The 16,880-nt window shown below is 45.5% G+C and overlaps 1 protein-coding gene across 1 annotated transcript in view; it reads left to right on the forward strand.

Annotated features, from left to right (window-relative positions):
* The first annotated feature begins 636 nt into the window (after positions 1–636).
* The window catches only part of Coq2 (coenzyme Q2, polyprenyltransferase), a 37,886-nt gene continuing 21,642 nt past the window's right edge, over positions 637–16,880 (forward strand). Inside the window, exons 1-2 of the mRNA XM_020159091.2 lie at positions 637–909; positions 14,588–14,754. Of these exons, the coding sequence (XP_020014680.2) occupies positions 657–909; positions 14,588–14,754 (420 nt within the window). The 5' untranslated portion in view covers positions 637–656. The remainder of the gene's footprint in view (positions 910–14,587; positions 14,755–16,880) is intronic.

Consider the following 16,880-nt stretch of genomic DNA (forward strand, 5'->3'; position numbering starts at 1 on the left):
AAATGGCTAATGTGCATTTCCCAGATTGAAGGGTGGCCTTTATTCTTTGCAGGCAGGAGACAGGCAGGCAGGGCGCCCTCTGTTGAGTTGATATATCACAGAATTCACCACTCAGGTTTCAAGGAAAGGAACCTAAAGCCTTATCCAGCTCCCCAGAATACTAAAATCCTGATGAGTGACAGGCCCAGCGTCACTTAGATGGGGTAGGTAGCACAGGAACAGTTCCGGGCACATACGAGGGTTGACCACGAACTTCTGGCCGAGGAGATGTCCTAGCGGCAGGCTCTTAGCATCACGCACGCAGGCTGCTTCTCCATAAGACCTTTGAGTGACTGTCAAATTTAAGGTTGTTTACTTGTGTAACAAACTTCCCTTAACCCTAAAAACAGTTTTAATTTACATTCTTGAATTTGGCCGCCAGGTCCCCTTTTAGTTCTAAAAGGGAAACACCTGGATGCAAATTAATATTTAGGATTCAGTAGGTTTTTCGCAGCGTTTTTCTGCCACAACTATTTCTGTATTAAAAAACACCACCACTGTCCCACCCACCCACTTCAGCAGGCGCAGGCACACGCTGACGCTACTGCGCATGCCCAACTGCGACCCGACGCCGGGGGATGACGTCACGGACGCGGCGCCACACCCTTCCGAGCGCCATGCTGGGCTTGAGCACAGCGGGTCTCGTGCAGCGCCTGCGGGTCGCAGGACTCGCATGGCTGCGGAGCCCGCGCGGCTGCTCCCTGGGCCTGGCGCGCGCGACAGGGGCGCCCCCTCTAGGGGACTGGCGGTCTCCCGCCCCGTCGGAGCCGCGCGGGCGCCCGCTGAGCCTGTCAGCCGCCGCGGTGGTGAGCTCGGCGCCCCGCCCTCTGCAGCCCTACCTGCGCCTGATGCGGTTGGACAAGCCCATAGGTGAGTGCCGGCTATCGCCGTGTACCCTCTGACGACCCACCTCGGGACACAGTCACCACGATTTCTAAGGGACCTGGTGGCTTTCACGCCCTCTGTATCCTGAGCCCCGAAACGGGCCCAAAAGAAAAAGATTATCCATGCAATAGTATTCTAAATAGTGAAAGAAAAGGAACACGCTTCTCGTGGCGCATAATTAAGACTAGTAAGACGCCCAAGAAACTAAGACTTCTTGTCGGAACCAGACCAGAAGAACCTAGTGTTTTGGTGCTGAGGTCTTTTTCCTGCATCACTTGCAACACGACAATTTGGTACATTTAGTACCTTTGAACTCAGCAGTGCAGCACTTCCTGACTGCTTATCAGCTCACAGAATTTCTCTGATCTTCCTATATAAATTAGTACTTACTCTACCTCTTTATTCTCTGTTTTTCTTTTGCGCTCACCACTGTCTAACCCTATTCACTTAGTTTATTGACTTCTGTAATACAATATAAGCTCCATATACTTGAGACTTTTCTAATGCCTAGAACACAGTCTGGCAGTAGTAAATGAATCAATCAATTCCTACCACATTGCCTAGCCTTAAGGATAGAAACAGCTATGGAAACTCTGCTTTCAAGAACTCAGGTCTGGCAGAAAAAGATAGTTGATGACCTGGGAGGAAGTATGGAATCCAATAGGAGTGGTAGAGGTAGTGCTGCAGAAAAAAAGAAATTGCTGTGGATCTCCATTACTGGAAAATGCTTGAAAATGTCATTGTACTCCAAAGGACAGGTTGATTTTGCAAAAGAGGGAAAAGATTGTGGTGTGAGAAATATTTACCAAACAGTAAAGATGGAGTATGGGAACACTTAAGAATATGAGCCTGAGTTGCATCACTAAGAGGGTGTAGAAAATGGAGACAAGGCTGGACAAGAGCTGGACTGAAGAAGGAGGGAGAAGTGGGGGCTGCATTCTGGACAACAGAAATGTTGACGTTTGTCGCTTCAGCATAAGGAAATATATTTGAATGCCTAGACTTCATCTTTGCCCATCCAAAACTCTCAGTTAGCCTTTGGTTGAGACAGGGTCTTGCTTTGTAACCCAGGCTGGCCTTGAACCTAAGATGTTGCCTCAGCCTCCTGAATGATAGGATTATAGGTGTGCACCACCACACCCCACAAGGCCTGGTTTTTGATGTGCTAGGTTTATGCACTACCTATTTAGGATCAGAACACTAAAAGTTACAACATTTGGCAATTAAAATGTAAAAGCCTACTAAATGATCAGTAGAGACTGCCCATCGTTGGGATGCTATGGATGACCCTTTGCATTTTGGTTGATAGGCATAAATTTGAAGCTTGACTAGAATTCTGTTCTTGGATTCTTCATCATAGAACGACAGGATCCAAGAGATGGAGAGCTGTAGTCATTTCCATTTCCACACTTAAACCTCTGGCTTCTGTTCTGGTGGCCATTCTGTCATGTAACAAGAGGGTTTAAAGAAAGTTCAGGAGCCCGACCTCTTGTAATTCATCCATTACCATGGTTAAATTACTTCACCCTTCTATGCTTTTTTTTTTCTTATCTATAAATGAAGATACTCATACCAACTTTATAAGGTTGCCATGAAGATCCATTAACACATGTTCAGTGCTTTGAACAGTACCTTACATAGGACTTAGAAACATTAGCCATTATTATTAGAGAAGTGGAGATTAGAGAAAGTTGTGTTTATGTATGTTAAACAGATACCAGACTATGTACTTTGACTCTGGAGAGGATGATTGCAGAATTTTTTAGAAAATGTAGACTTCATATGACAGGAACAACAATTAACAGTAGTAGAATTCCAAATTTAATATTTTAAAAATTCTTACACAGTAATTTTATGTTTATTTTACTTTATTGAAGTTATATCTTGTTACCAGTAGTAGGCTTCATTGTTTTTGAGAACACTTGTTACCATGTCTTGGCCTCCAGCATTCCTTATTCCTGCTCCTCTGGCCTCCAAAGATGCACAAGCTGTATACTTGGACCTCTGCCTCAACTTTCTTCTTCTGCGCTTCAGCCTGCGCATTTGCTTCTCAGTCCACTTGGCTTTCATGGTATAGAGGTGTCTAAGAAGATAATGCTATTTCAAAAATTTTCAGCAGGTGGTGCTCTATCCACTGAATGAGCAGTGCAGTTTTTTCTTTGATGTATAAATGTGTGATTATGTTGTTGTAAAGAAAATCTGACTATCAGCCCTAGCACTGTCTTAGACACCTCTATACCATGAGAGCCAAGTAGAGGGAGAAGCAAATGCACGGGCTGAAGCACAAAAGATGAAAGATGAGGCAGAGGTCCAAGTAAACAGTTGTACATCTGTGGAGACCAGAGGAGAAGGAATAAGGAATGCTGGAGGCTAGGACACTGGTACAAGTTCTTAGACTGCATGCTGCTGTCTAGGATTTGTCTCAGTGGATCTGGAACTTCCATGCCATCTGATTACCAGGACCAGCTCTGAGAGACAAAGTTTGCTCATGACCAGACTGTCCTTACTGGTCCTTTGCCCTGAACCTGAGACATTCTGGACTATACAATTCGGCCATTGTACATGGCTGAATGTGATGCATATACAATAAACTATCTCTTCTGTATCAGCTAAAGAAAAAAAAAGAAACTGCAATTAGAGAATTAGTCTTAGACTCAGTTTACAGGGCACTTTTTTCTGCCTGCCATATTTCAGAATTTGATCATTTTATTTCATCTCCCAGAGAGTTTTCCTTCTCTTTTTTTTTTTTTTTTTACCATAAACATTTCTTTCTACTGCCTATTTATCTCTTCTCCGTACCACTGCATCTTTCTTCACAGAAGGGAGCATAGGAATGACAGTGTTACAAGGAAGATAGAAAAAGTGTTCCTGGAAATCAGTAGGGGCAACAGAAGTGGAAGAACCTAACTATATCTAGAGATTTAGGTATAAAAAGTGGCAGCATCAATTTAAGACATAGGCTACAGTAGACTGCCGGGGTTGGAATTCTACCTTGGCCATGGTTTACCTGTGTGGTCTTAGATAAATTACTCCTTCTACGCTTCAGCTTCTGCATTTACAAAGTTGATGTAATAAACATAGGTTCCTGCCTTGTAGGTTTGTTATGAGAATCAAAAGTGTTCTATGAGAGCCCCTGGCACATAGTAGCTGCTGTGTATCTGTTGTTTTTCAAAATCATTATCATTAATATTGTCATCGCATTACAACTCTTTGAGGTAGATGTTCTTTTCCTTCATTTGAGATGAAACCAAGACTTAAGCCTTCAGATACTTTTGTGTCCAGTGTCACTTCTGTGTCTAGTGTTACTCAGTTTCCAGGTGGCAGACATGGAACTGGAAAGTCTGTGGCTTTCCTCTTCTCTATAGGAGCCTTCCTATCTGTAGAGGAGTTCTACAAATTCTTATCAGTAATTGAACATGGTACTTACAGTACAGACTTACGGCCAAGGAAATTTTGTTCTTGAGACGGTTCATTATAGTTGTTACACATCTTTCTCTCTCAGAATTTTTTTTTCTTTATGATGGACCCTTCAGTTCTAATTGTGCCAAGCAAAACTTTGAAGATGTATTCTTTCCTCTCTAGCTTAGGAGGACAGTATCAGACACTTCTCTGTCCCTCATGAGCTCTACTGGTAACTCCAGCATAAAGGAAGTAGTCAGTGTTACTGTTTTACTTAACTTCGGTTTATCTCTTTCCTCATCTGTAAGATGGAGCTAATAGTACCTTATAAAGATGTTGAGGATAGGATAGATACATACTGATAAAGTATTTAGAACTCTGCTTCAAAGAACATTCCATAAATCTTTGTTGTTGTTACTGTTTTAAGTGGGACACACTAAATACAAGTCTGTCCAGGGCAACATGAATTTAGATACTGAACTGGCCATTTCTCAAGGTTTTTTCTTAAGGCCTTGCCTTGCCTTTTCTGCTCTGTGAATTTTAGCCTCCATTGGAAAAGTCTCCCTGATTCCTCTTTTCCTCCCCAAATAACTTAGGATGGTTCTGTCTTGGGCCTTAATAAGACAGACCTTGTTCATGACCTGTTGTTGGATTGATCTTTTATTGTTAGTTGCTTGTTTAACTGCATTTTGTACCTTTGCTTTCTAAGCTGCAAGAAAGCAGAAACCAGCTCTCTCTTAGTCACCTAGTGCAGAGTATGTGCTTCATAAATATTTATAAGTGAATGAAGTTTAAATGTGGCTGTAGGGGCTGTTGGGGTCTGAGGTCGACCACCCCTCAGAGAAACAAAAGACACTCAAAATAATGTAAGCCACAAAGCGAGGTTTATTTTCCAGCTAGCTGGGGTCCGGGTATCCGCCCGACGCAGTGGGTTTCAACGAGGACCCCGAATGCAAAGTTCAGGGTGCTTTTATATTTTTTAAACATTAGTCATGGTCACACAGCAATTTTTATGGCCCCTAGGGTCACATATTTCTGATATCACCCAAATCCTGGTGGTGGGGCAAGATTACTTAAAGATTACTTATCAGGAACTTGATAAACACCAGGTGTCTTAACTCACACAAATATCAGGTGTCTTAACTCACACCGTTTAGCAAGATTAACCAGAAACAGTCCCTGTTCCCAGAAACCGTCCCACCTCCCTTTGTTCCAGTAAGTGGTGGCTTGGGTCATGTTAGCCATGGCTGGTTTCAGGCTGAGTGGGCTGCAAGCCTCAAAGGTACCCTAACATTCCCCCCTTTAGTTGTTCATAATGAGGAATCATGCTCATCTGGGCGATGAGCATAAACATCCTCAGGGCTAGGTAACTGTTCATATTGCTGTCTCAGGACCATTAGTTGGACTGTACTAATTTGATCTTTCACGAAGGTCACTAGCTTATTCAGAATACAAGGACCAAAGGTTAAGATAAGCAGTAGTATGACTAGAGGGCCCACCAGGATAGAGACCAAGGTAGTGAACCAGGGGGACCTATTGAACCAAGCTTCGAACCAATTTTCTTGGGCTTCTCTTTCCCATTTCCTTTTTGCCAGTCCTTCCCTCACTTTAGCCATAGAATCCCTAACTACCCCTGAATGATCAGCATAAAAACAACATTCCTCCCCTAGGGCTGCACATAGTCCCCCCCTGCTGGAGGAACAATAAGTCTAGGCCCCATCGATTCTGAAGCACTACCTCAGATAGAGAGGTAAGGGATTTTTCCAGGTCACTAATGGAGGCGTCTATCCTTTCTATATCCTCGTCTGTGGCCGCTTGCAGTGAGGACATCCCTTTATGTTGAGTAGCCAGGGAGGCTATGCTGGTTCCTGCCCCAGCCACTCCTAGGCTAAGTAGGGTAGCAATGGTTAATGCAGAAATAGGCTCTCTCTTTCTCTCACCTGTTCCTGTATTCCAGTATGAATATAGGCTCTCCTCAGAATGATAGATGATGCAGGGTAGCACAGTCACTAGGACACAGAATTCTTTAGAGCCGTTAAAGACATTAGTTGATAGGCAAGGGGTAGTCCCGGACTGTAAGCATACCCATCATCCATTGCCTTTTGGAATTACCCACTTAATACCATCGCCCCAGGTGGGATTGTTATCTATAGTAACACATAGATCCTGTTTTTCTGCCGGCACCTTCCCTAAGCAGGTTCCTTGGCTGCTCACTTGTTGTGTGGTCAGACCTCTCTTATAGTCTCCCCAGGAACATTGAGGGGTTTTCACTAGTCGAGACATTGTAGGTGACATTTAGCCCTGTTGCCTCATAGAATGGGGGCCTCACAACATAGCACAGCCAGCAGGAGGTAGTCATATTAGGGTTGGTGTGGTTCAATGTTAGGAATGCAGCATTTACCAAATTCCAGAGGGGGTCTGTGGACCCAGTCATGAGACTGGGCTTCACCAAGGGAGGGCTGGTGCCTAATGGTCCTGGAGTTTTAATACTAGCCTTTGTGTGAAGCCAGGTAGGGACCAGGGTTGTGCGAGGTCGGAGAGGTGGCTCTACATAGGGCAGCTTGAGTACTTTGTTGGGCCTACCATTTTGGACGGTGGCCCCATGGGCTCAACTTTTAATCTGATTGCTACACTCGAGCCAGAATGTCCACCATATTTATAAAACACAAGTCCCCACACCTTGCCTTGTATCCACCCGGGGGTGTCCTCTTTGCCACTGTCAGTGAAGGTGACCTTGATTCTATCTGTATCTGTGGCCTGGCATTCATGGGTGGGTAACGGAATTCTGTGTCCCCAGGGTACCCTGTTTACAAAGGCAAATTTGACTAGGTCCGGTTTTGATATCCCCCACTTCCATTCACCATCGTTGGATGTGACACATGCCCATGACTTACAGAAGGAGTATTGTATCCCCCCACAGTCCTTGTTCTTTTTGTGGCCGGGGCAAGCATAAAAACCATAACGTCGGGCTGACTCCGGGGCAGTAGACTTGTAGGCAGGATTGATGTCTCTAAAGCAGAATTGAAGCTCCGGCCACCAAGTTCCTATGGGGGCAGTGTGAGTAGTCTCGTTAAGGGTGGTATGAGTCTCCCTGTCAGTGAGTATCCAGGTTTGCTTATAGGGCTGGTGAGGGTTGGTTTCTGTGAGGCTCCTGCTCTGGGCGTTGAGCAAGATCAGAGTGACCAGCCCACCCATCCGTGGCTGTTCTAGAAGACTCTGCATGTTCCCAGGGTTGCAAAAGCTTCAGCTTCAATGGGCTATCTGGGTGCCGCCGTGCAGTCCACTCTGTAGCGTCTTTCTGTTCTTGCTGACTGGCTTGACGCACGTGGGAGTGATGGACCCAAGGCCCGACGCTGTCAACCTTAAGGGCAGTGGGGGTAACCACAATGACCAGGTAAGGACCTTTCCATCTTTCTTCCAGAGTGCGGGCTCTGTGCCTCTTTACCCATACCCAATCCCCTGGAACAATGCCACGTTCCGGGTTCGATGTGTCCTTTGTCTCATACAAGGCGTGCACTATGGGCCAGATTTCACGTTGGACCTCCTGTAGGGCTTTTAAGCTGGCCAAGTAATTTGGGGCCGTACTGGGGTCTTGGTCCGGTAGGGTTCAGACAACAATGTTGGGTGGAGCCTCATATAGAATTTCAAAAGGTGTCAATCCATGTACATATGGTGAATTTCGAACCTGGAAGATGGCATAGGGTAGGAGGGCCACCCAGTCTCTGCCAGTCTCGATGGCTAATTTAGATAAGGTCTCCTTCAGGGTCCGATTCATTCTTTCTACCTGCCCTGAGCTCTGGGGGTTATATTCACAATGTAGTTTCCAATTAGTCCCCACTGCCCGGGCCAGGCCTTGTAGGACGTTACTGATGAAAGCCGGACCGTTATCAGAGCCTAGAGTTTTGGGGATGCCATATCTGGGTATGATTTCCTCCAGCAAAACCTTAGCTACAACCTGAGCAGTCTCTCGTTTTGTAGGAAAGGCTTCCACCCAGCCTGAGAAGGTGTCTATCAGAACCAAAAAATACTTATACCCATACCTTCCCGGCTTCACTTCAGTAAAATCCACTTCCCAGCTCCATCCTGGTGCCCTCCCCCGGACCCATGTACCTGTATGTAGGAGTCCCCTTTTGCTGGGTTTCACAGCCTGGCACCTGGCACATTATTCCACAATCTTTTGAATCTGGGCTGTTTGATGTGGGAACCGGAGGCGGGCCAACTCGAGGAGGGTGAGTAGTTTCTTCTTGCCTAAATGGTTGGCTCGATGTAAATTGGAGAGGAGAAACAGTCCTAACTTTTCAGGAAGCATCAGCCGCCCTTCGATATCACAATACCAGCCTTGCTGATTGTGTTCCAGGCATCGGTGATCTTGGATCCATTGTTTGTCTTCTGGGGTGTACTCGGGTCACGGTGGCAAGCATGGAAGCTCGGGCACGGGTAAGGTCAGCGCTAGGGTCGTGGAGGCCAAAGCAACATTTCGGGCTGCTTCATCCGCAGGCCGGTTCCCTGTAGCTTCCGGAGTCTGGGCAGATTGGAGACCAGGAACATGTACTACCACAACAGCTTGGGGATTCTGCACCACAGTCAATAGTCTCTGGATCTCTGGGAGGTTACGTAGCTCCTTTCCTTCCGCTGTAATGAAACCCCTTTCCTGGTAGATGGCGCCATGTACATGGACGGTGCCGGAAGCTTAACGGCTGTCGGTATAAACAGTCACTTGTTTTCCCTCAGCCCGCTTGAGTGCCTCTGCCAACATGATCAATTCAGCCTTCTGGGCTGAGGTCCCCAGGGGCAATGGGCCACTCCAAATTATGTTCCCACCTTGGTCCACCACCGCTGCACCCGCCTTACGCACCCCATCCGAGACGAAGCTACTCCCATCTGTATACCATACCAGCTCACTGTTGGGTAGGGCTGAGTCCTGGAGATCGTGGCGCACTTGGGTGATTTCACCTATGATCTCCTTACAGTCATGTAGAGGGGCTTCCAGGTCCGGATTTGGCAGCAAGGTGGCCAGGTTCAGAGAGACTGGTTCGGAGAAGAGGATGCGGGGAGCATCCAGCAAGAGCCCTTGGTAATGAGTCAGTCGGGCGTTGGTCATCCAACTACCTGGAGGCTGCTTTAGGACCCCCTCTACTGCATGGGGGGGTTACCACCTTCAGATGTTGCCCAAGAGTGAGCTTATCTGCATCCTTTACCATTAGGGCAACTGCTGCTATGATCCGCAGGCATGGGGACCAGCCTGCTGCAACTGGGTCTAACCTTTTGGATAGATAAGTAACTGGATGCTTCCAGAGTCCTAGGCGCTGCATTAGTACCCCTTTCGCTATCCCCTTCCTTTCATCTACAAAGAGGGTGAAGGGGTTTAGAGGGTCTGGCAGTGCCAGGGCTGGGGCTCTCAGGAGGGCGGTCTTGAGCTCCTCAAAGGCCTTTTGTTGATCTGGCCCCCAAGCCCAAGGGGCCTTGTCCTTAGTTGCCTCATATAAGGGTTTTGCCAGTTCAGCATACCCCAATATCCACAGCCGGCAGTAGCCCATCGTCCCCAGGAACTCATGGACTTCTTGAGCCAAGGTGGGGACGGGGAGTTTGAGAATAGTTTCTTTCATAGCATTTGTTAACCATCTGGTTCCCTCTTTTAGTTCATACCCCAGGTAGGTGACTGTATATCTACAAATTTGAGCCTTCTTCGCACTGGCCCAATAGCCCAGTTCCCCAGCTCCTGGAGGAAGTCTCCAGTGGCTTGCCGACACTCAGTTTCAGATGCTGCTGCCAGAAGCAAGTCATCTACATATTGCAAAAGTGTGACGGAACTGTGGCTCCGGCGATACGAGTCCAGATCCTGATTAAGAGCCTCATTGAACAGAGTAGAGGAGTTTTTGAAACCTTGTGGAAGTCTAGTCCATGTTAGCTGTCCTGGGGTTCCCGTATTTTCATCATGCCATTCAAAGGCAAAAATGTGTTGACTGTTGGGTGCCAGGGCTGTGCTAAAAAAAGCATCTTTCAAGTCCAAAGTAGTATACCAAACATGGGAGGGGGGCAAATGGCTCAGCAAGGTATAGGAGTTGGGGACTGTGGGGTGGATGTCCTCAACCCTCTTGTTTACTTCCCTTAAATCTTGGACTGGCCTATAGTCTTTTCCCCTGGGTTTCTTAACAGGGAGGAGTGGAGTGTTCCAAGCAGAACAGCAGGGCCGTAATATTCCGGCCTCCAGGAGACGGTTAATGTGAGGGGCAGTCCCCCTCCGTGCCTCAGAAGACATGGGATACTGACGGACTCGGATGGACTGAGCCGAAGCCTTGATCTCTACTGTTACCAGGGCTCGATGTTCCGCCAGCCCCATACTTGCTATTTCTGTCCAAGCCTGGGGGTAGGTTTGAATCCAATAAGCCATTTCAGGGGACCACTCAATAGGTTTCGGGGGAGGGTCCCGCAAGGAGAACAAGCGATGTTCATCCTCGAGAGACATGGTCAAGACTTGGAGGGGCTGTCCTTGTCCATCTGTCACTTTGATACCGTCCGGCTCAAAGTGAATGTGAGCCCTCACCTTAGTTAGCAGATCATGTCCCAGAAGAGGGGGCAGGGCACTGAGGAATGACCAGAAAGGAATGGGTCACCTGACGTCAGCCCAAATCCACCTGACACTTGCTAGTCCATTGATATGCCTTGGACCCAGTGGCTCCCTCTATGAGACTAATTTTCTGGGACAGTGGCTCAGTAGGTTTATTAAGGACTAAATATTGGGCCCCTGTGTCCACCATGCATCTCACGGGCTTCCCCTCCACATATACGGTTACCCAAGACTCGGGGAGGGGATCTGAGTCCCCTCCCCTCTAGTCACTGTCCATTCCGGCTAACAGGAGCTGGGTGTCATTATTGGGCCTGCTATTTGGTCCCAGGCGACCCTGGAGTTTGGGACATTCCTTCTTCCAGTGTCCATATTCCTTACAATAGGCACATTGTCCCTGGTCTAACCTGGGTCGATCTCTTCGGGGACATGTGGGGCTGGTCCAGCCAGACCCTGGACTCCTGCTAGCAATATCTTAGCCATCTCCTTTTGCTGTTTCTTGTTTTCCTTACTCTGGTGTTCCCTGTTCTCCTTCCGAATCCTTTCTTGTAGTTCCTGATTCTCCTTCCTGATTCTATCCTCTCGTTCTTCTCGGGTTTCTCGGGTGTTAAAAACCCTTTCGGCTACTTTCATCAGATCCCGGATAGTCATTTCCCCAAGTCCTTCTTGCTTACATAGTTTCTTTCTGATATCTGGGGCAGCCTGATTTATGAAGGACATTATCACGGCTGACTGATTCACCTCTGCTTGTGGGTCTGGGGGGGTATACTGTCTGTATGCATCGTAAAGACGCTCAAGGAATGTGGCTGGGTTTTCATTTTCCCCCTGCATTATTGCCTTTACCTTAGCCAAATTGGCAGGGCGGTGAGTTGCCTTCCGGAGGCCTGCCATAAGAGTCTGGCGGCAGACCCAGAGACACTCCCTACCTTCTGTGTCCCCATAGTCCCATTCGGGTCTGTTCAAAGGAAAACGATCATTAATCAGGTTCGGCAGGGTGGTTGGTCGTCCACTGTCGCCGGGGACATTCTTTCTGGCTTCAGTGAGAATCTGCTCCCGTTCCTCAGTGGTGAATAGAGTCTTAAGGAGCTGCTGACAGTCATCCCATGTGGGACTGTGAGTATGCAAAATGGACTCGAACAGATCAGTCAGGCCTCTGGGGTCCTCAGAAAAAGGAGGATTCTGGGCTTTCCAGTTGTATAGGTCACTACTTGAAAAAAGGCCAATACTTATAGGTGTGTCCCCCATCAGGACCAGCACCACCCAGGGTCCGCACCGGGAGGATGGGGGCCCCGGTGGAAGTGGAGGAGGGCTCGTCCTCTGGGGTTTCCTCTGGCTGCCTACGGGGTTGAGTCCCCTTGCCAGTCCGGAGACGGGGCAGGGGGTGCAGACGGGGAGGCTGACGAGTGGGGAAGCTCAGGGGGGCCAGCTGCCTCTGGCTGGAGTGGCGCGGCAGCAGCATATGGCGGGGGATTTACTTCAAAATCTAAGTCTATCAAGGACGGATGGAGAATCGGTTCTTCCTGTAGAATAGGCTTTTTAGGGGAAGTAATGGGAATGAGGGTGTTCCCTGACACGGCCAGTATCATAGGCCGGTCTGCAGGTGACTCATGGATAAATGGCTGCAGCCAGGAACGAGGGTCCTCTACCAAAGTCTGCCACATAAGGATATAGGGATATTGATCAGGGTGGCCGTGAAGACCAGATCTATTAATGACGTCTCGGACCTTCTTAATTGTGTCCAAGGAGAAGGTACCTTGAGGAGGTCAGCCTACATTGAAGGTTGGCCATTCTGCTGAACAAAGGGTGTTAAACTTACCTTTCTTAATTTCCACGCCATAATTGTGTCCCTTAGCATGGATTTCTGAAAAATGACTCAGAAAGAGGGTCTTAGGAGTTACATGAGCCTGTCCCATGATGATCAGGAGAGAAGGACAGAGGAGACAACAAAGAACAAGAGAGATAATTCCAGCAGACAAACAAATTCGCACAGGACTCTAACATGCACAAGTACCGGCCGGTCAACCAGACTACTCTCACAGGCGTAATTCCATTGACACCAGATTCAGGATCCTTACCCAAAGACCGCCCAAACGGCGTACACTGAGGACGTTGGCACGGTTCCTGACCGCTGGGGATGTCTCCCACGACTTCCAATAGTGGAGCCTCCAGGGCTGTGACCCCTTCCTTCCACTCAACGAGAATTCTCAACCAAATTCAGACAGGGACTCTAAGTCCCTCCAAACGGAGGTGGCCAATCCTCCTTCCGTGGTCTTTCTAAACTAAACCTCGGTATCGGAGGCCATTTGTTCCTCTCAGAGAGGGGCCGATATCTCGGTGGGACCTCCAGATGTTGGGGTCCAAGGTCAACCACCCCTCAGAGGAACAAAAGACACTCACGATAATGTAAGCCACAAAGCGAGGTTTATTTTCCAACTAGCTGGGGTCCGGGTATCCGCCCGACGCAGCGGGTTTCAACGAGGACCCCCGAATACAAAATTCAGGCTGCTTTTATATTTTTTAAATATTAGTCATGGTCACACAGCAATTTTTATGGCCCCTGGGGTCACATATTTCTGATATCACCCAAATCCTGGTGGTGGGGCAAGATTACTTAAAGATTACTTATCAGGAACTTGATAAACACCAGGTGGGTGTCTTAACTCATACCGTTTAGCAAGATTAACCAGAAACAGTCCCTGTTCCCAGAAACCATCCCACCTCCCTTAGTTCCTATAAGTGGTGGCTTGGGTCATGTTAGCCATGGCCGGTTTCAGGCTGAGTGGGCTGCAAGCCTCAAAGGTACCCTAACAGGACTTTAGTCATTTCTCCGTTTTTCTGAAGGATTTGATCGATCTTTACCCCAAATCCCGTTTCTCTTATATCTCTAAATAGGGAATTAAAACTTAGAAAACTTATAATTTATCTAATAAGCATCATATACAAACATTAGTTGAAAAACTTTTTTAGAAGTAAATTATCAAAGTTCACGTGTCAGACTTTGGGTTTTGCCAATATAATAGGTGAAAATATTGTTATCAGAATGTAGTTTTAATGTCTGTTTCTCATAGTTGAGTATCTCTACATATGTATAAGAGCCATTTACTTGAATTTCTTTTTCTGTGAACTTTTATTGTGTCTTGTCCATTTCTTAATTGGACTGCGGGAGGTCCCAAAAGGCGATAAGTAGTCAAGAAGACACTTCTCCCTAGGAAATGTCAGTTTGCATCTAAAAGGCATCTCCTGCCATCAGGCACTGCAAATAGGCTATAAAACCCCACTCCCCAACCTGACCCACAGGATCACCGGTTTCCGGGTCCCCCTGCATTCTCCAATATGCAGTCTTTCTCTTCTCTTTTCTGCAACTAAATTCTCTGCAAATAAAATCTTTCCGACCTCTGCTGTTAGAGTCTGTCTGTGCTTTCATTCTCAGAGCAGGCTCAAGAACCCTGAGCATCTGAAATTCCTGCACGTGTCAACCGTGCATCAGGACTACTGATCTTTTTCTTCTCCATTTCTAGGAGCTCTTTGCATATTAAGAGAATACTTTAGTATGACTTGCAAATTTATTTTCCCAGTTTTGTTAGTGTTTTCTGACTTTGCCTGTAGTGTTCTTTACTTCATTGGGACATGTAATTAAACGAATGAAGACAATTAACTGACTTGAAGTTTTACCTTTTTTATCTTTTTATTTTTGCTTAGGAACCTGGCTACTTTATTTGCCATGTACCTGGAGCATCGGTTTGGCAGCTGAACCTGGTTGTTTTCCAGATTGGCACATGTTAGCCCTCTTTGGCACTGGAGCTATCCTGATGCGTGGAGCAGGCTGTACTATTAATGACATGTGGGACCGTGACTACGACAAAAAGGTAGTGTCGTCCTGGAAAGGAACAGAGACGCTCCTCTCAGTTCTACGGAGTAACATGGTGACATCACTTTCAGATGCCTCTTAAAGCAGCAAGATCATTTAGTGTCCTCACTGAAATCCAGATTAGAAGTGTTGGTATCGCTGAATGGCTAGTGTAAAGTGCATCTTTCTTTCTCAACACAAGAGTGATCACAAGGCAAGGTGTGTACTTTATTTTTACAAGTAATTTATGAATTTGGTAGCTAAGGATAAACGAGTTAAAGGCTAGGAGTGCAAGTTAAAAGCCCATCATGAACTTTTTAGTGTCCAAAAGATTCGTCATCCCTTCCTTTGAGATACATTTTAGAACCTTAACTATTCTTATGTAAATCAAATCTTAATTTAAATGAAACAAGGCAGTCCTGTTAGCATTGGCTATCCAGGAGTCCCTTCTTTATCCTCAGTTTGCTTTTCAAGATTTCAGTTAACCAGGAACCAAATGGAAACTTCCAGAAATAAGTGATTCATAAATTTTAAATTAAGCACCATTCTGAGTAGCATTTTGAAATCTCTTTTATTAAAATATATTGTTATAATTGTTCTATTTTATTAGTAACCTATAATTGATAATTTTTAAATTAAACATTACCATAGATGTATATGTATAGAAAAAGCATAGTATATTTAGGGTTCCATACTGTCTGATCCCTAGCATCCACCAGGGATCTTGGAATGTATCCCCCATGGATAAGAAGGCTACTGTAATTAAAACCTTCCTTCTTTTTTTCTCCTTAGGAAAGTAACACATGCTTATGTCTGAAAAATTCAGATAGTGCAGAAATGCAAAGGATAGAAAATGCGAGTGCCCCTTATCTCCTCTTCAAGACCCTAAAGAAAACTCAGTTAACAGTTTACTGCATTATATTCCTCTGCATTATTTTCTGTGCATATTCTAATACATACATATCTAATGCATAAATATGTCTTTGTTCTTCAACAGCTAGTTATTTTCTCAAGAGAAGGGACCATCTTGTTTGCCTTTTATCCTAGCAGCTGTGCCATAACAAGTACAAGATCATTAAACTCTCAAGTAAATAATCAAGTGAACTTTGAATTGAGAAGAAACCTATAGTTAATTATATAAACTGAATAATATATAAATTTACATAAACTGAATCATCACCCCTGGTTTACCTTTCCTGTGGTCTCAATTTTCCTAAGCAAGGCACATTTATAATAATTTTCAGTTTATAGAACAGTGTTGCATTAATTAATTTTTAATTGAAAAAACATTTAATTAATACTTGTTGGGATGAGACCCAGTGACAGGTTCCAGGGTTGCATGAAGAGCATTCCTAACCACAGGGTGTAGTAATTATAATACAGTGGCAGTCTTATGAGAATAGTATACACTAGGAGCTTATTGAAGACAATCTCCCTCAACCTAAGGGAGAGGGTCAGAGAGAACTTTGTAGATAAAAGAAAGGCAAGCTTTGAACTCATGGTTTAAAAAAAAAGAATGGAGTGTGAAAGTCACCGTAGGCATAAGGAATAGCTGGTAGAAAGATGTGGCTCTGATGAAGTGTTTGTGTTTGATAACATGCTATGTGTGCGTGGCTAGAGAACAGGAAGCAGTGGAAGAGTGGCAAGAGCTCAGTGATAAATCATGTCTGTGCCATGCTGCCACAGTTGGGATGCTGTGATCTGCCAGCAGATATATTTTCTTGATTTGTAGGTTCACTCTTGTGGATCAGTTTTTCACTCTATGCACTATGTGAATAAGGCTTCAAAGTAATCCTGGAAAATGTTTGGGGGTAGTTCACCATTCCTTTAAAAAAAAAATTGCTAACTAAGTATAGGACTTGCAGAAAATGAAAAATAGTGCCATAAATTAATAACAGTTTTCAAGGAATGAATCTGGGTAAGCAAGTAAGCATTTGAGATTAAATATTTGAAACGCATTTTGTTCTTAGTAACCTACAAAAATGAATTTAAGATCTATGACGTCGGTGAATAGGGAATTTGTAGATGAAATGCAAAATTACAATTTCTGAGTTGCTTTATTGTATGTATTTTTAGTCAGATTCTAAAAATCTCAGTCATACTCCTTTGACTAGTGTTAAAACTAATTATGTAGATTTTTGACTT

The sequence above is a fragment of the Castor canadensis genome, chromosome 9 (assembly GCF_047511655.1).
Source record: "Castor canadensis chromosome 9, mCasCan1.hap1v2, whole genome shotgun sequence".
NCBI classification, from domain to species: domain Eukaryota; kingdom Metazoa; phylum Chordata; class Mammalia; order Rodentia; family Castoridae; genus Castor; species Castor canadensis.